Raw genomic sequence first — 26371 nt, forward strand, 5'->3', positions numbered from 1 at the left:
CTTACTGTAATCCCTTAAAACAAAGGGCAACATAACCACACTTCACAGATAGATCCTCAGGTAGTACAAATCAGAGCAGCCCTTGACTTCAGGCTCACAGAAGCTTGTAAGAAGTTTAAATGCCAAAGTATTCATGTGATAAAGGACAGATACAGAGCCCAGAACTTCCTGGTAATTATATACTTAGGCCACAGAGCAAACTTCCAGGTGTTGAGATGAGTATTTTCCCCTGTTTGAACAAAAGTCTTTTGAAAAATATTGCCCTAAACACACATTGCAAAAATATGCCCTAAACATCAATTCTCTCTTTAGCTTTTCAGTCCTCCTCTCTCCAGGGAACAAATGTTTTTACCCACTTATGTTTGTTAAAGTGTTTTTAATAGTCCCCTGCATCTTTCGCTGTATTCTTGCCAATAATTTTCCTCTCCAAGCTCAAATTCCCTATAATTTTATCTCTCTCTTATAAATAATTTTAAGATCTCCCAGTGAAATGTTAGAGGAGCATAAAGTATTGTCTTTCACAACAGCCTCTTACATAGGTTGCAGTTGAACAGAGAGAAATTTATATTATTAACCTGTTGATACAATACAATAAAATACAATAGAATAAAATACAATAGAATAAAATACAACAGAATAAAATACAACAGAATAAAATACAACAGAATAAAATACAATAGAATACAGTCCTGATTCTGCATGGAACATTTGGGGAATAATTGTAAATTAGATTTATGCAGTGTAAAATGGACATATTTGAAAGTGGATATATTTTGAAAGAAAATTAGACCAGATGCTAAGTAAGGCTGGTAAAATAACTATATGCTAAGGACTTGCCTCTTTCAGACCAAATAACTTTCAAATGAGTGTGCAAGTATCAGAATGATCTTCAACCAGTGCAGAAGGTAGGTACCTGCTTTTACACACAAGTTGAGGGAGGAATCTTGTTAATTAACTTGGAGTAATTTATAGATCACTGATAATACGCAAGTATTGTAAGAAAGATGAGAAAGAAGTAATTACATTATAATTAACAATTAATTTTATGACAACATGCTTAACAAAGAAAACATACCAGGCATTATAAAGGGAGCAGGGAGAAGATTATTATCATAATAACCATTTTGGGACATAATTCTACCCCCTCAGCTCCAGTGACAGAAACCAACTACCATGGAATAATACTGAAAGTCAGAATCACTTTCAGAGTGACTGTAAATGGCAACTTTGTGTCAGGAAAAAGAGAACCAAAGACACCGGTGTCATTGGAAAGGAAGAAAGAAACCAGAACAACGTAGGATTAATAGGGAACACGCACACTTTATTTTAAAATTGCAAAAACCTTAAAAAGAGGTTAAAAAAAATATGGGATGGGCAGTTTTGGTCTTACCTGTCAAAGTAGTTTTAATGCATTCAAATAAGCCCTTCCTTGGAAAGATCATAGCATGGTTTGGGTTGGAAGGGACCTTAAAGTTCACCCAGTGCCAACCCCTGCATGGTCAGGGACACCTCCCACCAGCCCAGGTTGCTCCAAGCCCCATCCAACCTGGGCTGAGACACTGCCAGGGATGGGGCAGCCACAGCTTCCCTGGGAAACCTGGCACAGGGGCTCAGCACCCTCACACTGAAGAATTTTTTCCTACTCTCTAACCTAAACCCACCCTCTTCCAGTTTAAAACCATTACTGGTAAGGAAGAAGTTTAACTTTGCAAAGAGCTGTGGGATCAAAAAATATGGGAAATTTTGGGCCCACCATTAATTCTTCTTTGCAGTGCAGAACAGCAAAACCACTAAATGGCTACATTTGGAAGCTGAGATATGAAGAATGTTGCAAAAGGCCCTTTGTAATTTAATGATGAAAGTGCAGATTTATCTGGCACCACCATCCCCCTCCCCCATTTTTATTTTCTCTGTGTCTGGAAGGTGGGACTGAAAGCAGCCTGCCAGGCAGCTCAAACTTCTACTCTGGTGAAAAAAAAAAAGACAAATAACCTCAGTAAATTGACTCTCAAACTAGGGAAAAATCAAAACAAAACCAAACCTTTCTTCTTGTTTTCTTTGAGATGGCAGCTCTTCCTGGGTGTCTTGCAAGCTGGTTCTTCTCCTTCTTTTGCTGGTTCCCTTACATCCTCTATGTAAAAATGATGCAAATACACCCTCTCCTATTCCTGATGAGACTCCTCCCTGCAGTGAAATGGCAATTACCCAGGGCTTTGCAATGTCTGCATTGCAAAGGTAGCTTGTGGCCTAGCCTTAGGAACAATACAGTTTAATACCTTGACTCTGGCTCAGGAAAAAAAAAAAAAAAAAAAAAAAAAAAAAAGAGGAAGAGGATAAAAGGAAACTGTTCTTCTAAAAGCTAGAAGTAGAATTCAGCTTGAAGACACAGGCCTAACCACTTTTGCTCTCCAAACACATTCAAATGGGTAAGTGGCAAGTTATGGATCCTAAATTAATTTATAACTGCACTGAGAAGCATGTTCCAAAGAACTGAAGTCTTTATCTGACTTGAAACTATTAATGTAGTTTGTCATCAGTAGTCTCTGTATTCAGAAGAATAAATCACACAGTCAGAAAGTGGCCTTATGTCTCAGTACCCAGAATATCTCTGATGGGCTGAGTTTTACTTCTTAAAAGAAAAAAAAAATAGCATACATGAATTGGACCTGTAAGAGAAACAAGCAGTCATGGGAATAGATGTGAAAGACACAAACACATTTTTTCCCCAAGCTTACAAACCTCTCTTGTTTGCAGAAGCCCTGCCACTATGGAGATGAGTGACATGTAAAAATGTAGACAGAGAGATAAAGAGTGTTTTCTTTCTTGAAGATGATTCAGTTCTAATACTTTACTGGCATGATGGGTTAAGCAAGTACTGCCAGCATGAACAAGATATAACCCTTGAGTCTTTCTGATAAGAGATATGGCATGTCAAGCATCTGCTTTCCTATCAGGTGGCTGAATCTGAGATGCCTCTTAACACCTCTCCCTCTCTCATATTAGCTCCTGATAAATGGGGATGAGAGAACAAATTAATTGCTTCTTACCAGTGAGATCTGAATAAAGGCACAGGTGGGAGCAAGATCCAGAGGTGCACATACCCTCCACATGAGTCTGAGATCAGCCACCCACACATGTGCACACAAATCCCATCTCCCTCCCAGCCACATGAACTTGTGTCGATGTCATTGCAATGTTGGGATACTGAAGGGTATTGACATAATTTCAGCATCCTGAGAGTTGAAGGTAATGTAATTATGCTTCATTCTGGGTCAGCTGAGCTGATGGAAACTTTATCTGTGACTTCAGCAAGCAGAAAACCATGCTTCTAATGCACAGGGAAAACTCTGTCGCAGAGACTGCAGGTTTCTGGTTTGTATAACTTGAGAGCACACTGGGTAAGCTTAGGAAATATCAGAAATTGACTCCAGTCACAGCATTTGAGAGAAACTCTGATCTACACCTAAACTTTGAGAGTTAAAAAACCTCTTTTTTCATTAACACTGTGTAAAGTTCAACACATGAAGATTGGGAACCTTAAGGTAATTTTCTTACTACCTGACACGTTATTATCAGTTTCATATGCAGAATGGTCAATCTATTTTGCTGTGTCTTAAAAACTAGCAAGTTAAAGTTAACAAATCAAAAGAGAAATTTAAATACATTCCTGAGATAAAACTTAATTAATGTATTAATTTGTTACTGTATTTTGGGAAATGTTCAATGTTTCCTCTCTTCTCTTTAGAACTGCCATGATCTTCAGTTGCTGTTTCAGTCTCCCCTGGTTTCTTCTCTCTCAGTAAGTTGTTTGCAAACTATTCCTTCCATCTCTCACCCACTACTCTCTTCCAAAGTACTCCAACAATTAAAAAAATATATAATCTTTTGGTCTCTATCTTCTCTTCTAGTGACTCCACAAAGATGTTAACCTAGAAAACACCTCAAGTATTACATACACCAAAGGAAAAAACATTCATCACTTTGTCCTATTATATTATGTTCTGAAGGACTGGAACACCAATGTGTGCTTTCACAAAACAAAACCCTGACTTCAGCTCTTGCATAGCTGCAGGGTTCCACAGTTCTCTCTCACAACAGCCCTAATAAATACTCAGGCTCTTTTTTATGTACCTAACTAGCAGAACTAAGGATTGTTTTGCCAGAATTCCACAATTTTAATCAACCTGTGCTCTCTTCTCTTTCATTTCTGTTTTCATTTTTTTCCTTACTTCCATTGCTTGCTTTTCTGTGCAGATTTTATAAGATAAAATACTTCCAGAGTATTCTGAGTATGCTAAGTCACACAGAAAGTTATATACCTTTCCCACAAGAGCTGGCCAGTATAGCCCTCAGAGTTCCTGCTTCACTTCAGCCCAGGAAGCAATTGCTCACTCCCACACAGATTTTCGTACTCTCCTGCACACACACAGAGCCGTTTACTTATTAAAATTTTCTCATACAAACACCTGGTCTAACAGATAACACAGTCTGGCAGCTAAGTTTGCAAGGAACATTCGATGAGTAGGAATGAAGAATGAAAATTGCAGCCCTTCTTGGGTTACCCCCCAGGATGAGCTAAGCCTTGGCTGTCAGAAATATTTCCTGTGCCAGAATTTCATAATGATATTTATTTTTACCAGGCATTTTAGACTTCTTTCTTTGGCATGAGAGATCCTGCAAAGGCTGCCAGAAACGGCTGTTTTTCTTCTCTGCATCATTAGTGGGGCAGCATTCCAGCACTGAAGGGTCACTTGCTTGGTACTTAAGTACTTTTAAAGATGTTGTCCTTTCCTTCCTGAGGAGATAATGGGAACAAAAACCGAAGGAGAGTCTTTCAACACTTTGCAGTTGCAAAATAGCCAACTTTGATCGCTAACACTAAGCTCAAAACGGAGCAAATTTGGGGCAGTGCATTTAATACATGCCAGGAGTTAATCATACAACTTACAGCTACCCTTGATTTCAAAATGAAGATGTGGCCTCGGGAAGCAACAGTCGTAGTAATACTCCCTCTTTCTGTAAGCACATCCCCCAGAATTCAGAAGCACTCCTATGACTGAGGAGTAGAAGAATATTTCAAGTTTTTTACCCTAACAACTTGTATTCAAAACAGAAGGATCTTGGAACTTGATGAGACCTAAATCCTCAAATGAAAATGAAGTCCAGAAATACAGATCAAATTAGATCAGATCTCTGCTTGCTTTCTGTTCACCGTTGCAAGGGGAAAAAAAAAAATCAGCAATCCAGATTACAATGCAGTTAAACTAGCTAAAAAAAAAAAAAATTATCATGGCATCATGTTCAGAACAGAGTTTCCTGCATGCTTATGACACCTTACAAGTCAAGTACATTCTTGACTTAAGACTTCCAAGCACAATCAGAGGTGCCAAATGCAAATCTTTCAGTGGTACAAATGTTGGCCACTTCACAGAGCTGCTGCTGCTGTCATGTCCTATCACCAGCTGAAAAACACAGCTGCTTCCAGACTTCATCTTGTAGCAGATGTTAGGAGTGAGAAGCTTTGTGAATTTTATTTCTCTCAACTCCACTGATCTTACAGAACAATGTAAGTCATTATCTCTTTGTCCAGGTTTTATCTGAAGAGGTAAACTAGTACAAATATCACTTTATGAGAAGAAAATTATTGGTTTACCTGTCCTGTGAAGCCACTGTGGTGCATGTGAATAATTCATCCAGCTTGAGAAGGCTCAGATTACCAGAAGCACTTGGAAGTCCTCAGTCTTTCTCTGTAAGGAATCAACAACACAAAAATTCATATTTCATCTCATCATTTCACTGTGATTTTGGCTGATGTTTTTATTTAAAATAATCTTATTTTTAGTGTATGTGTTTATAGGGAGTTTTGTCATAATTCATAGAAGTACTTAATAAATCAGAAATTTACTAGGAGGTTTTTGTGGGTTTGTAACTGGCTCATATATGAATCATCCAACTTCAATGCCACTGATCTTTAAAATGTCTTGCATAATAGAATCCTAATTTCACTAACAAGATTTCCAGTAATTTACATAAATAAGAGCACATGAAGCTCTTATTCTCCATTTTTTTCAGACCTCTCCTCAAAACTTACCTCTGCTATTGTGTCCAAAAGAACAGATTACCAATAAAGACAAAGAGCTGCTTCTTTTTTTGCCTTTTTTTCTCCTCTCAGATGATTTATCAGGTGTTTAAAGAGAAACTAATATTGTTGCCACACTTGCAATTTTATTAATTCTCAAATACTGGGTAAAATTCAGCCAGCAAATGCATGGGAAAACTTAAAAATTACAAAGCAAACCCCCAGAAGCTTAGTTAGAGGTGCTCAGTTAACCATTTTAAAACAGGACAAGGCTTTGGACACTCAAAGGATGAACAAGAAAGGCTGGGGGCAGTTTCCCAGAATTTCTGTGAAAGTGGCTCACATTAATTTTGTAAAATTCAGATGGAACAGGACCAAAGACCACACATAAATTAGCTATTTATGTGTTGTAGTTATAAAATTTAAAACAATAGCACCCAGCTGTCACCTGAAGAAAGGTAAAGCTTCCTCCAATACATCTAGATTGGTTTATAGTTTTTGAGAGTTCGAAAAAAAAAAAAAAAAAAACAAAAAGAAAGAAGAAAAAAAAAAAAAAGGAAAGAAAAAAAAAAAAGATGAGAAATAAAAAAAAAGGTGAGTTTCCTCCAATACATCTAGGTTTTCTTCTACCTACTTTAGCAATAATTGTTAAAATTCTAAGCAAATAAAACATCCATTCCAAGAAAGTAAAAGAGGCCAGACAAAATGACTCAATGTTTAAAACACAGCATTTCCCCTGGAATTTGTTGCTTAATATCTACTCCTGTTTATTATTTTATATAATATTCTCTCCGAAAGAGGAGCTGTTTCTCAGGAGAACTTTGGCTAATAAAAGGAAAATATTTCAGGCCAACACTGATAGCATCATTTAGGAAGGTGAACATAAACCTAGCAGAGGTTAAAATAAGCAATTAACATAGTGGGGGCAAAAGTATGTGGGAATGGAGGAGAACAGAAATCTGATCTAAGCTAAATTGCTCAGAAACACAAAACAGAAGATGCAGAAGTCAGTTTTTCAGTCCGTGCTTCATAACATAATAAAGAAATACTCTTTCACTACACAATTCAAATTACACCACTGACTATTTTCAAACTTGTGGTCACATGAGCTTCTAGTTATTAAATCAGCTCAATTTACCTGAAGGTACGACTTCTGAAACCACTTAGACCATCTTTTGCAGTGAATTAAGCTAAATCAAATCAAGGTCACTTTAACTCTGAAAGAGGGTGTGCACAAAATTTATCAATGCAGTTCAGCTGATTCTCCTTGGGAGACTGATATGGATTCCCAAATGTACCTGGCAGACAAAACTCAGCATTTTTAGGGAAGAGATAGAAGCACCACCTGTGATTCCTGGTGTAAGTGGCAACTCTAAAATTGTACTCCATAAGCTTGCCCTAAAGTGAGTTCTGTACCTCTGACAATCTACCAAGGGCTTGTGACAGAGAAAACCATTGTATTTTTTTTTCACCATCATTTTGCCAGCTGGGTCTAAAAGAACATTATGCCCTGCTTAGATTTGCCCCTCTTAGGGCAGCTATTAACCTTGCAGATGTTTTCCAGTGACCCAGAACAGTCTTCTCAGTTTATTGCACTGATCTAGGGTCCTAAAATCAATATGGGAAAAGAAACTTAATACCCACAGCCAGGCCAGCAGCATTTCTCCCTTTCCAGGTGGTGAGTATCAGAGAACAGGTGAGTGTTGCAGCTCATCTGTTGCATCACCTAATCCCGGTTCTGGCAAGGCCAGAGAGAAATAATAGTAAACAGGAAAGGCTATAAATGGCTCCAGAAACAACATCTTGTTTTTATATAGTTCTGAGTTGATAACAGGCAGGCGCCACTACTACTGAAACTTACCATTATTACAACCACAAATGGGCTCCATGTCCAAAAGGATTCCCTTAGATGGTTTAAGAGAAATTATAATAAAGTCCAACCCATATAGACCAAAAAGTAACAAGAAAATAAAACCCAGAACAAAAAATATAAATACTCCAATGTAGTATTTTAAAACTACACTTCAAAGGTTTCTTATAAAGGAGTGGTAAAGTCCTCTCCTTGGTCACCCTGTGCAGTGCCTGGGATGAAAGTAGAGTGGTAAGCCCTTCATCCATTTATTTCTGAGGGGTTTTCTTCCTTCACAGCTGTTGCCCATCAGCCCCTGGCACGAGGCACCTTCTGATTTCCAACCCTAAACCAGAATATCTCCACACCTGCCCCTCGTTGGGCCGCTTTTATCTCCTCAGCTTCCCCAGCATCCTCCATCCCCTCACCTGCCCCTCAGGGCCTCCTCCCAGCCCCTTCCTCACACCCAGGCCGCCATCTTGCCCGCCGCCCTCTCCACAAGGCCAGCCCGCCATATCCCACACTCCCTCAGAGATCTTCCCGACGAGGTCACTCCTGATCTCCGGGCTTTGCCTGACAGCCCCTGACCTGCTCGCCCTTCCCGGGAATGCCGTCCTATCCCCGGGGAATGTGATGAGAAGTACCCGCCCGGGAGGTTTTGGGCGCGGAACTCGGGAGGCACGGGGCGTGTTCCCAGCCGGGGCGAGCGGCCGAGCAGCGCCGGGCTCCTTGGATACCGACGAGAGCCTTGGAAACGGACGGGAGCCGGGAGGGAGCGGCGGCTGCGAGACGAGGAAGAGGAGGAGGAAGATGATGCTGAGCCCCGAGCGGCTCTCGGTACCGGGGCCCGAGTACCTGGGTGAGGAGCAGGGCGGGGCCCAGTGGGGTTTGAGGTGGCTGCGGCCTGGCCCGGCCCATCCCTCAGGCCCACGGCGTGCCCCTCAACTGGGCTTGGCTGAACCGAGCCGGGCCTAGGCGGTTCAGGGTGACTCCGTGTCCGCCCTCTCGGCTACAGAGGGGGCAGCACCGGGGGTTACGGGGAGGAGGCGTAGGGCACCGATTCCGGGGTGGTCCCTGAGGTGCGGGCTCTGTGAGGGCCCGAGGGGATCCGAGTTGCTGCCTCCTGGCTCCCTGGCGAGGTGTGAGGAGAGACAAGCAGCCTGATTCTGTGTTCTTTTCCCAGCTTTGGAGGGGCCGTTCTTATGCTGGGGGATGGTTTGAATGTCAGCTTTTCTTCTGCAACAAGGTAGTGTTGTTAATGTTTCCACATAAAAGCGAAATCTTCGAACTTGCAATGTAGTCCTTGCCTTACATCGTTTTAAGCTGGGTCTAACAGCGGGTGTTACTTCTAAATGTTTTTTCGGGAGACTAAGAAGCAAAGTGATTTAGTCTTGAACTGTCCAAAAATAATTATTTGGAAATTTTGAAAAAAAAAGTCAATATGACTTCATTTAGTTGCTAAAGAGGAGGTGAATTACAACTGGTAAGCATTTGGAATGCGTTGGATACTGTATTTCTGAAGTGAAACTCTTCAGCCATTACTTTCTAGGCCCAGGGGGCTGTTTGGTAGTAACTGTTTTAAAGGTATACAGAATTTACTGTGACTTTCTTGTGCAAGGAAAGGTCAGAAATGGCAGAGATTGGTTTGTGCTTCTTGTTCCACCGTGATTTTGCCTGCTCTGGTAAGTCCAAATGGAACAAGGCTAGAGAAACACTGCAGGCTCTCAGTAATAAAAAAACCTGTCTTGCAGGGAGGAAACTACTAGAGCTAAATGTTTTTTTTTTTTATTGCCTAGCAATACTATCAATGAGGAGGGACCTGAGTGGTCTTTCAAAGCTCATCATTACATTAAAGACAAATGAAGTATTTAAGCAGAGGAGTGACATAATTGATCTTGAAGTAGAGTTTATTTGTGCTATTGCTGCTGGTAGGGAATTTTGCATGGATCTGTGTAACTGCAGTGCTATTCTGTGTTAAGGAAACTCAAGGCAGAAATAAGAGTTTGTTCAGTGCTCTGCTGGAGATGATTCTCAGGAGTCTCAGTGTGCTTGAAGTTCTTCTTGCTGGTTTTAATTCTGGAGCTAATTCATGTGTTTGAGAACAGTATCACAGTGTGACTTATATATTTATTATCATACTATATCAGCATTTTCCAACTGCATGTTACTAGAGACTCATGACTTCTCCAGAGTTGCTCTAGGCTGAAACTTGCAAAATTTCTCTTTTTTTCTTTTAATGAGCCAACCAAGTTTTAGCTTCATTTCATTGCTTTTTATGAAAAAGACACTTAACTTTGGCTTGTGTGAGACTTGTCAGTGAGGACTGAAGCACTCAAAACAACCTAGGAAGCAGATGAAAAATTCTAAAAATTTAAGAATAAACCTGAACTTGAGAAGTGAGACTTCCGAGATATGCAAGGTTGTTGTGTGCAAGCAACTTCATTAAACTACTTAAAGTGAGCCTGCTTTTATCTCTAATAGAGATGCTGATCTACCGTTCCCTTTTTGTTTTGTAAAACCTCCTAAATGATTCTGACAATGGGGTCAGAAGAAAACACGTGTCAGAGTGAGCAGTAATTTGTATCAGTTTGTGCTGTTGATCACTGAGGGTGTCCTGTTCATGTTGCAGTGTTTGTCTGTTAGAGGGAGGAGAGTGTCTGCTCCATAGTGGTGGTGTTATTAGCTGTAAATGTCACCACGAGTAAGGTTTTGTCTTTTGTGAGACTTTGTAACTTAGCAAGCTGCTCGCAGGTGCTACTGAGTGAACTGTGTATTATTAGGAGAAAATCGGTTAAAACAAACAAATTTCAGAGAAGCTCAACTCTTCCCCCCCAGAATAAACACACTTCCCCCCACGTTTTCAGAAGATACTTTTGTGAGGAGGCTCAGGGGAGACCTCATCACTCTCTACAACTCCCTGAAAGGAGGTTGGAGCCGGGGGGGGTTGGGCTCTTTTCCCAGGCAACTCTCAGCAAGACAAGAGGGCACAAGAGGTCTCGAGTTGTGCCAGGGGAGGGTTAGGTTGGACATTAGAAAGAATTTCTTTCTGGAGAGGGTGATCAGCCATTGGAATGGGCTGCCCAGGGAAGGGGTGGATTCTCCATCCCTGGAGATATTTCAAAAGAGCCTGGATGTGGCACTCAGTGCCATGGGCTGGGAACCACGGGGGGAGTGGATCAAGGGTTGGACTTGATGATCTCTGAGGTCCCTTCCAACCCAGCCCATTCTATGATTCTATGATTCTGAAATCACCATTCTTTGGGTTTGTTTTATTGTGTGCCTCAAAGTTGTGGAAATGTAACCAGTTGTGGTAAGTTTCACTTTCTGTAATTTCATTCTTAAATTGTGTTGCTCCAGGCTGCCATATGAGATATTCCCAGAGTCTCCCAGATCAGATGGCACTGTCTTTCCTGACAATGGGCAAGCTTCACCCAACCTCTTTGTCCCTCTTCCTTTTTTTCAATACCCAAACCAGACCAACAAATAAAACGAGTGGCCACAATAACATTGGGTGCTACTTGCCATGTGCCACATAACTTGTTGTCTGTCCTTTTTTCCTATTTGAGATTACCATATCCAATTAGGATGCTGAGAGGAAAATAAAAGCAGTTGCAAGTTAAAATAGAACTGAACAGGGAAAGTAATAAGTGTTCCTGCAAAGTTAAAAAAAAAAAGCAAGACTTCTCATCACAGTGGTTGTGAAACAGTTGGAAGAACAACAGAGATCACTGATACTCAGTCTGTAGGAAAAGGAGATGAAGCCTGCAGACTTGGCAGGAAGGCTACAGTGAAGATGCTATTGTAACAAACAGGATGTTTTAAGCAGCATTTTCACTCAACAGACAACAGTTAGTGTTGGGGGATAGTGATGAAAATGTGTTTCTCATTTGACAGGCGAGACTGGAAATACAGTAGGCAAAATGAGGCCAATTTGAAACACTTTTCCATGCCTTCTTCATTATGGTTTAATAACTGGTGATTGCTCAGTTATTTATAGCAAGGCAGTGGAGCACTTAGTGTATTGTTCTGCTCATACAGCTGTTTTCTGAAGCTTCCAATTGTATTCTCTCCCCCTTTTGCTTCTGGAGAAAAAGCAGCAAATTTCTGAACTTGTATTTTTCTCTGGATTTTCCTTCACTTTACTCCCTGACTCCAGGATGTGCTTTCTTTTCTTCCTTTGCCAATGTAAGACATGTAAGAACACAACCACTCTATTAGGGAAGTGGCTTATCAGTAAAGCACAGGGCTATTAAGCCCCAGAAATGTGTTTGTGTTTCCTCATCTCTCTCATACAAGATCTTGGACTTCATGAGTAGGAGGAACATTCATGGTCCTGGTGATTTTACAGAACTCCCAGCAGAAAATTTCATTTGTGTGGGGACATTGCAGATATCCAGGATTTATTCTTCTAAACAGGTGATGATTTCTAGCAGCTGGATGACATCTTGCAGGAAGTGGCCTACTGGAGGGACTTGGACAATTAAGTGAGTCTGTGTGCAGCCTCTGGAGTACTAACTGGAAGAGTACAGTGTCAGAGTTGTTATTAATATGCTGATTGAAACAAATTTTCAGTTAGGATCAAGAATGAATTATAAACAGAAACACTTCTCAATTTTTTTTTTTTTTTTTTTTGTTTTGTTTTTGTCAAGAATGGGTTTAAAATTGTGAACATAAAATGATATGAATTGTGCTGTGTGGCCACTTAATCTATGTTCCTGGGTAACAGCAACACATCTCACATCATATGCTATCTCTGGTATGTCAAGGTCTGCTTGTACTTAATTTCACATTATTTCCCTCAAAAAAATCTTTTGAGGGTGAATAGGAAATGACACTGGGAAGCTGTGCAAAGCTGGAAGGAGCTACAGCTGTACAGGGATTCAGCTTTTAGGATGGCTGTTTTGTTTACATACTTCCCTTGCTCAGGCCATTCCCTGGTGATATCTGAAAAGGTTAAATCCCTAATGATATCTGAAAAGATTAAAAAGAGCATCCTGAAAGAAGACTACTGCTGAAAAAACTTCCATAGTTGAGATTATTTTGATTTTGCAGTTTGTATCCTTACTATTTCCCTCTTACATTATTATTGTTTTGGTAAATCAGTTGTGTGTTACTGAAGATGTCTTTGTAAAGTGCCTAAAACAGCAGTGTCAGTAGTTAAGCTCCAATTTAGAATAAATGTTAAAAGATTATTTAGCTGCTACTTTATAAACTCTTAGAGATTTAAAAATGCCACAAATATTCCAAATACATGGAAGCTTGTTATGCTTATGAACTTCTGATAAATGAGACAAATCAGTGTTCATTGCATCCAACAGTGTGTTTTTGGCACTTCAGTTGAGGAGGAGGCAAATAATTAACAAAAGCTGATCAAGGAATTCCCACTTGGGATTTTTCAACACACTCAGTTATGCCAGGAATGAACCAGCCATTAAAAAACCAAAATCAGTGCCCTCTTACAGTACCAATTGGGTTTGGTGAACAGAAATCATCTTTCATGAAGAGCTGAGCAATAATGTAGCCAGCTGGTTGGATAGTCATTGGATAAAGAAGTACTTGCCTTTACTCTAGGGCTCTGTTCTGCTTCTTCCTTAAAGTTTTGGGATATGCTAGGATACTATCCTATACCAATTCTCTCAAATCATACTCTTTCTTCACTTTGTTTGATGCTTTTTTTTTTTTTTTTTTTTTTTTCCTGCATCTGCTGCTATTTTTGTTGCCTCCTCTGGCCATCCTGCATTTGCTTTTCCTTTCAAGTATGGAATGCAGCATCACTTCTTGGGAAATACAATAGTAAACTGATCTTCAGGTCTTCTTCTCTGCCTGTAGAAAAGGCAAACTTGTTGGGAAGAGAAGCTTCTTATTTATCTGGCATTAGGGAGATGTACTTGAGTTGTAAAAGGGGGAGACTGACATGCAAAAAAGGTATTGTTAATGTGATGGCATTGCTGTGGTCTTGATCCAATCTGTTCCTAAGCAGTGCTGATAATAAAAATGTTAGAGATGTGCAATATATCACTTGGAGGTGGTGTGTGTTTCCTTCCATCCTCCTGAATTTCTGGCTTTGATAATTTCAGTGCTTATATTCTGTTTCATGCAATGGTATTAATTGTATTAAATTTTCCTTCAATTTTTTTTTTTCAAGGATCAACACTTGTTCTTACAGTACTTGTAATCAATCCTATGAATTGCCAGATTGTTTATTCTCATAAGAAGACTGAAAAGTCATTCAGGGGCTTATAAAAGGACTGTTTTTTACTTTTTTAAATACACATGCAAAATTATTTGGTGTGGATATGGCAAAGCAGAATTAGTTGTGATCGTCTCATCTGTTGTAGTGAAGTCCTTAGAGGTTGTGGGTTGGCTGTGGATGCAATCCTTGTTTCCCCTGTTATCATATCATACATCCTATCATGGTATTGGTTGGTAGAGACCTTAAAGATCATCAATTTCCAACCTCCCTGAATGATCAGGGACACCTCCCACTGGACCAGGCTGCTCAAGGCCCCATCCAACCTGGCCTTGAACACTTCCAGGGATGGGGCAGCCACAGCTTCCTTGGGCAACCCGTGCCAGGGTCTTGCTCACCCTCATGGTAAAGAATTTCTTCCTAATATCTAAGCTAAATCTCCCCTCTTTCTAGCTTAAGATCATTATTCCTTGTCCTGTTATTGTGTGTCTTTGTGACAAGTCCCTCCACAGCTTTCCAGCAAGCCCCCTTCAGGTACTGGAAGGCCACTAGGTTGCCCTGGAGCCTTTTCTTCTCCAGGCTGAACAGCCCAGCTCTCTCAGCCTGTCTTCAAAGCAGAGGTGCTCCAGCCCTCTGATCATGCCTGTGTCCTGCTTCTGGACTCTGCAACAGCTCCATCTCCTTCCTGTGTTAGAGGCTCCAGAACTGGGCACGATGCTCCAGCTGGGGTCTCCTGAGAGAACAGGCACTGTTTAGCCCTGAAGTGGATAGATTGGGGAATTTGCTTTGAACCTTGGGGGTGTGAGTGATGGTGGGGTGTGAGTGTGTGAATGTGGTAATATAACCCCAGAGGCCATTTCTCCAGGAGTTGTAGTGGCTGACTTTGGAGGAGCTGTATTGTGCACATTGCTACCGATGGGACAGGAGGCTTTCAGTGTAACCTCATTGTCAGTGGTCTGGTAATAAGAGTTAAGATTCTCTGTGTGAAGTTATCTACTCAGCATCAGGTCAAGGGTTGCCAGAAGACTCTTCTGTGAACTTGCACTGTCAGATCTCTCTGTGAAAGTTGCCTGGTAGCAAATCTTGCCTGAGAGCAAAAAGTAGCACCCACCAAATCACTGGCAGGAACAGTTCCTTACTGTTTGGTGTAGCTGCATGGGATTTCAGGGAAGAGTTCAGCAAATAAGAGCTGCATGAACCACTACCTTGAAAGTTTTTGTACAAGAAAGGAGGAGAGCTTTTGTTGCAATAAGCCATAAACAAATAAATGTTGAGGGTGATAACCTGTTTTAATACCTCCTGCAGAGAAGCTGCAGTGTTCTGGAATTCTATCACGAAGAAAATAAGTGGAGACATGGAGACAGCAGGCTGTAATAGCACAGTTGTATGAGCATTTGCATTCTGAACTGGACTTGTTGCCTTGTTATTGCAAGCCTCAAAACCATGAGCAACTTGTATATCAATGCACCATTGTCTCCCTGAATTTTCCAAGAAATTGAAACTTAAAAATTTATAAATCATCCCATTTGTTTTGCACAGCACCCCATGGATTTTTAACTCTGTTTACATAGATAGCCTTCTAGTATGATTTCAGTGTTTGTTATGGAAAGTACCATTTGTATAAATTATGGAACTACTGCTTTGCTATAACCAGACTCCTGGCACTTGATTTTGCTTCTCTGGCCTGCTAGAACCTGCCTGCAAATTAAAATTTCATTCTATGACATTCTGTGTAGAGATGTTTGGGTTATAAAACAAGGGACTTGTTCCATTCCATGAAGCTGGGCAGGGAGGAAGCAGGAAACCAGAGCTGGAATTTGGTTTGGCAGAGTGAGCTGTGCTACCTGTAGAGCAGCAGAGAGCCAAAAAGGGAGACTTCTCGAGGAGATTGCAAGTGCTATTTCCTATCAGCTCTCCACTCACCAATTCCTTCCCTCCCCCACACCTCCACCTACCTTCCAGGAAATAGGGAGGTTCTTTCCAGCTTCCTTAGGCCATGCAACAGAAAGCTTAAGAGAAACATCCTTTTACTACCACCTGTATTCTGCAGTGACCCATATGTGTATTTTAAAGTGTGACAGAAGTTTCTGAAATTGTGTTGAAAGCTAATTTATTCTCCAGGAGCAGCCTCAAAGGTATTTATCACAGAGCTCAGCCCCACTGTGCTGTGTAGCTCTGTGGGACCATGCCTGTCTATTCCTAGAGGCTTTTAGGGGAGAGGTTAATAACTCTAGAGAAGCAAAATAACAGGAATGTTTCCCTGATAGGTGCCATTCTAGGAAGGGAGGTGTGGCTACTTCCCCACAACATTTTGAGAAGGGTTTTGCAGTTGCCCAGAAGTTTATTGCAGGCAGAGATGAGTGGAAGGCTGACTGCTAGCAGCACATCCTGGCTTCATCTGGTACTGCTGACAGCTCAAGAGGGGCCTGGGCAGATGGTTCTGAGTGCAAGCTGGGCTGCAGAATGAAAAGGGAGGAAGGACAGGCTAAAATAAAGTTACCCAGTTGCTGGTGAGCCTGTGACTGAGCTGCACAGCTCATTCCTCCCTCAGGGGACACAGGTGCGCAGAGCTATTTTTCTTTAATCACTCCCATAAATTAAATCTATTCCTTTGCATTAAAATAATTAAATAAAGCTACGCCCTGTATCTGTAGTGCCAGATAATATCTTTGAACCTTTGGCTCACCATTTTGCTATCAGCTGCAAGGTATTTTCCAGGGTGTGCTTAACCAATTTTACCATTGTCCTGGAAAGTGTTCTAGGCAGAGAAATCCCCTGATAGCAATCAATGTTCATACGTACTTTTAATCACTGTATCCACTGGGAATAATAATTTCCGGGCCTCTCTTGAAGTCCATCTGCCCCCCACCAAGATGAAAGGGACTTCCATGCTGTGTGTCAAGTGGCACAGGCTTGATGCTTACCAGGATATTAAGCACAAATTAAAATGGTTTGAAGAATATTGATGTGGCTCTGAGGCTGGCCAGTTGCTGGTGAGGGGATGATGCTGCCAAGTCTGGAGCAGATTGGCAAAGAGCAAGAAGAGCTTTTACCTTTCCTAAATCCCCCAAGGGTTTTCTCCTGCTCTCTTTAGGACACGACACTACTTGCAGAGGTGTAGCAGCATACGTGTTCAGAATGGAGGTGTGTACTTTGGGAACAGGGTTTGTGTGCTTTCCAGGTTAGGAATGATTTTCCTGGGTTTGTTCTGACTTGTCTTCTGATTGTTGAACTTGTAGATTTGGAAAGCCTACTGCTTGGTAGCTGGCACATCACCCCAGACTCAGCTCTTTGTTGCTTCAACTTGGGTCCTAGCCAAAAACATGAAAGGGGCTCAGTGGCAAATCTGCTGCTTCCTCCCTGGCAAATGCTTGGTTTGTACAGAGTCTGCCCCCTGTGGAAGCAGCAAAATGGTTTGTGTAATACCAAACTATCTTCTGAGTGAAGTTATGAGTGGCATTCTGTGGTTGGGTCCCAGAAGATCCACCTCTTCTGAAATTTGATGTTTTGTTTAGGCAGTTACTGGAGACTGTTGAGCAATTTAAATCTCACTTGGCATTGAGACCTGTTCTTCACCTGCAGCTCCAAGAACATCTGGAAACAGATGTGCTTTTGTTTGTATCTTTAGGAGGGAAAAACAGCCTTACAGAGCAGCTTTAGAGCTGCTTGGCTTTGGTAAGGAGGGAGAGGCAGAGAACACCTTGAGCCCTGCAACAGCCCCAGATGCAGGTGGCATTGATCATCTCTGTGTGAAAAATGGCTGTGACTCAGAACAGAGGTCAGGAGTCCTCTTAAGTAGCAATTTTCCAGCAAGGCACTCTCATAACTTTTCTTCCTTCACTTCCAGAATCCCAGGGGATTTTAAAAAAGGGTCAGCACTGTTAATGACTAATTCTGGGTAGCTAGGAAAGAGACCAGGATTTAGGTCAGGAATTTTACTCTCTGTATCTTGGAGATCAAACCCTCTGCTCTCTAACTGTGACAAATGATTGTTGGCTTGTTGTGTAAGGCACACAACTGGGTTTATCTGGCTCTGGGCTTTGCAGGCCCCTTGTATTCTAATTTCTGTCTCTTACTGTCTTTTATTTGCAGCTCAAAGACATGTCCTCACGTACATGGAAGATGCAGTGAGCCAGCTGCTGGAGAACAGAGAAGATATTAGTCAGTATGGCATTGCCAGGTTCTTCACTGAATAGTAAGTATATCAGGATGCTGCCAGTAGGGCCAGCCTGAGGGGGGCTTTTGGAAAGAGGCAGGGAACATGGAGAATGAAGCTGGGCACTTGCTGATCATGTTGTGAATGCTGGATTTCACTGGGTTAGCCAAGGGCTGCCTGAATATTTTTCAGAAACATGCATGGGTTTCATACAGTTCAGTATCTCTTCTATTACAAACATTCACATGAAGCAATCATGTTGGGGAACAGAAGTTTGAAAAGCACACAGAAAACCAAATTCTCATACAGAAAACCAAGTTCTGCTTGACTTAATTGCATCTGTTTGTGTTAAAAGCAGCACTTCTGGTTTCATCAGCATTTATCCCTTTTTCTGAATATGAATTTGAACTAGTTTATCTCCTTGTATGATTGTTGTCTTGCTGAATCCTGCAACAATGCCTCTTTTTCCCTTCTGACCCATCTAAGTCTTTAAATAATGAAGATATTAATTAGTACAGGTAATCTCTTGCTACTGATTTGGAGAGATTTTGCTGGGAGGGAAAGCTGTGTGCTGGTCTTCAGTGTTGTTGATGTTGACACACCTGATTGCTGTGTGTTTTTCCAGCTCAATGTATTGCACAATGTCTAAAACTGTTCCAGGCAGCTTCATTAAAGATCTGTTGGCAATAGATGTGTTTACAGTGCTTATGTGCTTCTGTCTTTTGCTGCCCATTTGCAAATCTTTTGCTTGCTTGCTTTCCTGTGATCTTTTTCTGAGTTAAATCAATGTGCAGACTATTTCTCAACAGTCTCTGTGCTACAGCCATGGAAGGAAATCTCAAAGCATAAAATTAACTTTCTCAGTGGACCACAATTTCAGGTCTTCTTGTGTTTTGTTTTGTGTTTTTTCTGCGCAGCAGTGTCCATCTAATCTCCAAATGAAGTCTAGCTTTCTAATTGGATTAATTAGGTAACTTGCATTACATTTTCTTGCCCCATGCACATTTTCAACTTTTAATCAGCTGAGATTTGCACTGGTAAATCTGTAAGTGAGGTAAATACTGCAGGAAGTCTGACTTGGAAGTTAAGATTTTGGGGGCTTTTTTGTCTGTTTGTTTGTGTCAACAAGCCATTCAGAGGTAGTAGAGTTTTGACCATCTTGTTACATCTGTTTATACAACAGATCTTTCAGGTAGATGATAATGTAACAAGAAAATTTTGTTTCTTGATAGCACCTTACTTACAACTTCCACTTGGCATGAATCACCTATGTTGCAAAATCTGGAAAACCCATGCAAAACAGTATAAAGTGGTCAAAAGTGGTGTTCCCTAGGGCTCAGTTTTGGGACCAGTCTTGTTTAGTATCTTTATCAGTGATCTGAGTGAAGGGATTGAGTACACCCTCAGTAAGTCTGCAGCTGACTCTAAGCTGGGCAGGAGTGTTGATTTTCCTGAGGGCAGGAAGGCTCTACAGAGGGACCTGCACAGGCCAAGTGGGCCAAGGTCAGTTGGATGTGGTTCAACAAGGTCAAGTGCCAGGTCAGAGCAGCCCCAGGAAATGCTACAGGCTTGGGGCAGAGTGGCTGGAAAGCTGCCTGGTGGTGCTGACTGAGAGCTGTCTGAACATGAGCCAGAAGTGTGCCCAGGTGTCCAACCAGCATCCTGCATCAGGATAATGTGGCCAGCAGGATTAAGGAGGTAATTGTTGCTCTGTACACTGGTGAGGCCACACCTTGAGTACTGTGTTCAGTTCTGGGCCCCTCAGTACAAGAAAGTCATTGAGTTGCTGGATTGTGTGCAGAGAAGAGCAATGAAGATAGTGAAGGATCTGGAGAAGTCTTATGAGGGAACTGGGGAGTGTTTAGTCTAGAGAAGAGGAGGCTGAGAGAAGAATTATTGCTCTCTACAATTGCCTGAAAGTTGGTCTCTTCTCCCACTTCGCAGGTGATAGAGGAAATGGACTCAAGTTGCACCAGGGTGGTTCAGGTTGGATATTGGGAAAGATTTCTTCACTGAAACAGTGGTCAGGCACTGGAACAGGCTGCCCAGGGAAGTGGGGGAGTCACCATCCCTGGAGGTGCTCAGAAAACATGAGGATGTAGCAGTTGAGGACATGGTTTAGTTGGCATCATGGTGTTGAGTTGATGGCTGAACTTGATGATCTTAGAGGTCTTTTCCAATCTTAATGATTCTATGGTTCTATGAAAGACAGAAGAAGAATCAAAACCACTCATCAAGGCTATTTACTCCTTCTGTTAATATTTCTCTGTAGCTGACTGTTACTAGAATGAACACTGACTTCAGAATACCTAAGAAATCTATTTCAGAAGAAAATAAGACTGGGTACTACAAGGATTTTGTAAGGAGATTTTTTTGTTGTTTATAAAGTAACTTAAGCTCTCAAAACACATTCCCTCTTTGTAGACTATCAGAGTTAAAAAATCAAGAATGAAACTCTTGCTATACAAACCAATGAATATTAAACTTCAGTTTTCTGAGCAGGCTGCAGTTGTCACTGTTAAGTGAAGGTTGTGAAGAATTAATCACAGAGCAGTATTGAGGAGAGATGAGGGTACAACCTGTGCACTTGACACAATTGGTAATCATGATGCTCTGTCTGATACAGCTGAGTTTCAACAGAAAGTAATGCTGAGGTTAGTCAGGTGAACAAATAGAAAACAGGAGCTTAGGAAAGATAAAGAACATGACTACAATGACCTCCACTTCCCAGAGAATTTCTTTACCAAAGATGAAAACACAAGGTGGCTCTGAAATGGTCAGCTGAGGCATCTCTCCAGACTGGATTTGCACCTACATTGAAGCTGACACTTCAGGGCCTTTTTTAAACTTCTGATCATATGTACTTAAAAAGTTAAATGGTGATCAGGATGTCTTCCACACTTTTTGAAACTGCTCACATTGCTTCTCTTAGAGTGCTTCTTCACTATGACATGATAACCATCTTCTTTTGACTTTTTATTCCTCTTTTATCTCAGAGAGAATAAATAGCAATTCAAGCTCATGATAGCAAACAAAACTATCACCATAGAACTAAACCCTCTCATTGACTTAGGTGTTGGGGATCATGTTTTTCCCACTTATTTTCAAAGTGAGATGTGAGTTTCCAAAACAGCATTTTGCTCACATTGGAGCTTCTCATTTCTGGAAGGACAGGAAAATTCATTGCAATGCCCCACATCACCAGGAGTCGCTTCAGATCTTTGTGCCAGTGTTAACAACTGTTTTTATGAGTAATTAAGCAGGTTTTGTTGAGGTTAAGCTCACCTGAATGAAGTTTCAGAGCTGAGAACTATGTGGTCATGTAGCTCTGTATGGATCAAGCAGGCCAGGAATGTTTCTAGTTGTTTAAGAAATGAAATTGGGTATATGTTCCACTCCTGTCTACAGTCTAGAAGGATGACCTTCATCTCTACAGTTCTTCCAAAATATTTTCAGTCTTCAAGGCTATTTTTTTCTCACTTCATTCCTTTGTTCATTTGTCCCAGTCATGTGGAGATCTGCTTTCAGTTTTGGGAGTACCTTGAGGATGCCCTCATCTGGCTGTTGACTCTGACAGGAACACAGGGATCAATCACCCTTCTGCCAGTGAATCCACATCTTTTAGCTAAAGAAGTAAAATTATGCCTCTCTTAGGAGTAGTCTTGGTCCTGTAGATATGCTGAAATGCAACTGGTCTTTGTTCATTCAACCCAAGAAATACCTGCTCTGCTTTTGTATCTCCATGAGGTGGAGACTCCTGAAATCCCTCTGTGTAATTACTCACTTATCCTGCTTCTTCCAGCTTAACTTCTGTGCCAAGATATCTTAAAGGGACATGTTCTTCCTATACATTATTTATCATCCTGTTCTCTTGATCTTTCCTAGACTGAAGAAAACCAGGGCCCCCATGGTAATGCATTTGATTATGAAGAGGGAATATGCAGAGCAACCCACTTGATTTTCTTGGGATCTTAAACAGAGTCTGTGTGGCTTGTTTTTTCACTTCAGCTGGAAGAAGCAGAGAAAAAAAAAAAAAAAATGGCCAGGAGACTTCCTGCTAGTAATTCTTTTTTTTTTTCCTGGGCTAACATTTTGCTTGAAAGGTAGAGATACCACTATGTTCAAGACTCTTTGGAAAGCTCAGAAATATTAACCAGTGATAACTTACCTCAGGCAGGAAGCTCTTCTCTCACTTATTAAATTTGCTTGATAAACAAAACACAAGTGAACTGGAGACACAGTAAGATGCATTTTTTAGGTCCATTTTCTTCTTTCCAAACGCTTCTTGTTTTCTTTTGTTTCTGGTGCAGTGTCTTCCTCATCACCTGCCAGCTGGACAATGATTAAGAAAGACATCTTGCTTGTAGCTTGCAGATGCAGCAATATTTCCAGTGGGCTTCTGCAAACTGACTCTGAGATCCCCTTCCTCTCCAAAGGATTTTTTTGCTGACTCTAACTTGAAGTGTCCCTCCTGGGGACACTTCAGAGCCCTAAGTGACAGTTGATGTTTATCTGAGAAGGTATCTGTGATGTGGTTTCTTTTGTTTGGTTGTTTGTTTGGGTTTTTTTGGGGGGGTGGGGTGACAGGGTTTGGATACTGTTTTTAGGTCTGCTGTGTGCTTAGTAATTGAAAATCCCAGGTCTGTGCTGGGTAGAGCCCTGTTCTACACAAAGGAGTAATTATTTTGCTCAGAGTAACAGGACTGCCAGTGCTATATAGCTTGAGGTCCTTGGCTAGGAAGATGTTATCATGGTGAGAAGTATCAGCCTGTAGCAATGGAAGTACCTCAGTTTTTTCTTGCTGTCTGAATCAGATGGAACAATTTGTTCAGTTTATTCTGTAGGGACAAATATGATACTGCTCTCTTGGCTTTCTTTGGCAATAGCAGTGACACAGGCTTTGGTACCAGAAAAAATTGGCTTGTTCAGTCCTGCACTGCTGTATGACATTACCTAAATAAATCTGTAAACAGTGTCTTCCTCTTTCAAATGGTCTCAGTACCCTTGTGGGGAAGGAAGGCAGGGGGGAAGGGCCAGGAGTGGGACAGATGGGATGCCCAGGAGAAATAATCCACTCACTGAAGTCAACCTTAATTGGCAAATGGAAATAAGCTGAATTATCTGCTTATGAAGATGAGACATTCTTAGAGCTAGCTTATAGCCATCAATATTTTTTTGATCTCCTTTTATGTAGGCTTTATCATTGTCTTCATCTTGCTGTCATCTGCTCTGCATCTTTCCCCTTTTCACAGTAACTTGTTCTGTCTTGTTTGCAAGGAGAGTGGAAGCTTTTCAAGACAGCAGTGATATTGTACTGCGTGTACTTTACAGCATCTAGCATTGTAGAAAGCTGTCTCTGTGCTTTGTAAAATTGTAGTATAAACAGCAAAAATAGTAGTGAGAAGGCCCTTAGGGCTCTGACAGGCTGTGCCAGATTCCCTTTCTGAGAAATGGAGCTATTCATTAAAATTTCTCAGTAAGGCTGTGTGTGTGTGTGGGGGGGGTCATTGGTTGCCAGGGTTTTTTGTGTTGATTCTGTGTGTTTGGAGTAAATCAGTAACCTCTGAGATGTAACAATACTTTCAGGTTCTTACATAAAACATTGATACTCTGGTATAATCTTAGGAGCAACTGCAAAAATATCATTCCATGTGTTCCTGGTAGACTCTTGGGATTCCTCCATGTCTGCTGCTCTGGAGAGAAGAAAATTGTCACACTCCATGCCAGGCTGCACTGGACCATGTGGTCAGTATGAAGCTGCTGCTGGCAGTGACCTTGCTGTGAAGTTGCCCTTTGGGCTGAAAATCTCATCTGGGATAATGTGCTTGATGCTTCCTGACAGGCTCTTCCTTGGGATTCCTTGATCCCTAGGGCACTGCCTGCCTCTTTTTGGCCTTCAGTGATCAGGGGGAAAAGAATGAATATATGCACTGTGACACAACACTTGTGCCAGAAGCTCTGAGGGGCAGATTTTACAGCTAATGGGAATAAGTTCCAATGAGAGAGTTTCTTTTTTTCAAAGTCCCTCTCCACAGAGTAGATGGATTAACAGGACTGAATTTGTTGATAAATCTTTCTGGAGAACTTGTAATAGTTGCATATTTCTCCAGAGTGTTGCTAATATACACAAAGCCTTTGTGTTAAAGTCCATTTGTTGCCTTCCTGTCTTGGCCTCATAAAGAGGAGTTGTCACAGTGGGAAAGTTTCTTCCTTGTAATACAATTTTCTTCAACTCGTATTAGAAATGGGATTCCAGTACTCCCTGCCTACTGTGCATGGGGTATGCATTTTGTTTAAGAGCTGTGGAATATTTTGGAGGTGTAGATAACTTGGTTTATTTGTGATTAAAATTATGTGAATTTTGTCCAGAACCTGTAGATCTGCTACCTGAAGTGTGATGTTACTGATATAAAATTGCTTGACAGCACAGAAAGCATTGGTATCTTCATCTGGCAGAGAGGATTTATGAATTCCTGATTTTCCTAGAGTTGTTTCTCTCTAACAAACATTGCAGCAAGTCCTAGCCTGACAAATATGCTGATTGGGATGTCTGCTGTTGAGTAAACATCTGGAAAAAATGCATAATTAATGGAAATAACACACTGAATGCCACTGGAGTTTGTATATTTTACTAGTATATTATATGTATATTATTTTTGTGTGTTTATCTATGTGTAGTGTTCTCTTCCCACATACTCAAGAATCTTCTAGGTGAGTGAACAATCAGATGAATCCAACCCCTTGCAAAGAAATAAAGGGGGGTGTAAAATTTAGGGTTTTTTTCCCTTCTATTTCTGATCACAAATCTCTTTTCTGTTTTAGTTAGTATTTTTGCAGAAGAGAAAGGGCCCTCGTGTCAGAATTGGTGAACTTTGGCCATCTTCTACTGTCCCTCTTCCAGTGAGGAAAGGTCTGTGGCAGAGTATGCCAGGATGCAACACAGATGTGCAGTGCTGAGATCACAGTCTGACAAACATTTCTCTGTCATTCTGGAAAGCAGCTCAGCTGTGCTTGCTGATTCACTGTGTTGGAATATATATATGTATAAAAAAATGTAGGATGAATAGTGACATTTCCACAACAGAAATAGTGGGACTATTTACAGTCTTTTGCATACAATCTGTAATATTCAGCAATAATCTTCTTTTCGTGCTTGATCACGTGATGTAAGGATTGGATTTCCTGCAGCTTCTGTAAATGTAAACAGAAAACTGTTTTAGTGATATGAAATTGGTACCTGGAAGTCAGTAGAAATGCAGTGGGGAGCAGCAGCTTTAGAAGAACTATACCAGAGGAAGTTTGGTACCCAATGGTATTTTGTTCCATTTTCATATGTTTTTATTTTTAAGAATTACAAGACGGTTTTTTTTTCTATCAGGAATTTTTTGGGAACATACTGTTTCCTTCAACAAAGTTTTTGATATCTCAAGCTGTAAGAGAACCACTGTTGAATATTTAAAAGCTTCATCAATAAGTCTGCCTTCCTTTGTATTACTAACTCATATGGTTTAGTTCTGGTTTTAATTAAGAACTCTGGCATGAGTCTGGAGTAGTGTATGCATATCAGAGATCAATTTCAGAGGAGTTCTTGGCTTCCCTCTGCCTAAGCTTGTAAGACTTCACATTACATTGAAATAAAGCTTGAGGAACATTTTCTTTTTCCATGAAAGATCATTTAGAAAAGATGGATTGAGGCTGAGGGATTTATTTGTTTTATTTTGTGGTGTTGGAAGGAGTCTTGTGTTCATTCTTAGGCTGCAAAATGTTGTAGTGTCACAGAAAATCTTGAGGAGCATTTCTAATTGCCTTGCCATGAATGCACGTGTTTAATGTGGACATGGCCAACAATCTCAAATTTCTCCTTAATTGGATATGCCAAACTCTAAAAAGCAGCAAATGCCTGTAGCAATGGGATGTGATAAGATCCCATAATAGGATTCCTTATCCTTTACAGGATAAAATCCCTTAGCTGTCTCTGCATCCCCATGAGTAGCAAACCACTGAAAGCCTTGTAGCTTGCCTGGAAAATTAACTTTTAAAACTTGATTTATCTTCCTTTTCTTGAAGAAAAAAATTGTCTCCAGAGAACTTGGGCCT

General features: G+C 40.9%; 1 protein-coding gene and 1 long non-coding RNA gene across 3 annotated transcripts in view; one reads left to right on the forward strand and one right to left on the reverse strand.

Annotated features, from left to right (window-relative positions):
* Positions 1 to 4613: 4613 nt before the first annotated feature.
* LOC139796595 (uncharacterized) lies at positions 4614 to 5870 on the reverse strand. The gene is made up of 2 exons (XR_011726068.1): positions 5654 to 5870; positions 4614 to 4795 (listed from the first exon to the last, which is right to left on the reverse strand). It is a non-coding gene; the product is annotated as an uncharacterized lncRNA (long non-coding RNA).
* A 2714-nt stretch (positions 5871 to 8584) lies between these two features.
* CSTPP1 (centriolar satellite-associated tubulin polyglutamylase complex regulator 1) overlaps positions 8585 to 26371 on the forward strand; it is a 73280-nt gene continuing 55493 nt past the window's right edge. Inside the window, exons 1-3 of one of the 2 annotated variants that reach the window (XM_071744923.1) lie at positions 8704 to 8787; positions 12345 to 12412; positions 18211 to 18313. In XM_071744923.1, the coding sequence (XP_071601024.1) occupies positions 18234 to 18313 (80 nt within the window). In that variant the 5' untranslated portion in view covers positions 8704 to 8787; positions 12345 to 12412; positions 18211 to 18233. Of the gene's footprint in view, positions 8788 to 12344; positions 12413 to 18210; positions 18314 to 26371 lie in introns of both variants that reach the window. The other variant, XM_071744922.1, reaches the window with a different exon arrangement.

This window comes from Heliangelus exortis, chromosome 5 (assembly GCF_036169615.1).
Source record: "Heliangelus exortis chromosome 5, bHelExo1.hap1, whole genome shotgun sequence".
Classification (NCBI taxonomy): domain Eukaryota; kingdom Metazoa; phylum Chordata; class Aves; order Apodiformes; family Trochilidae; genus Heliangelus; species Heliangelus exortis.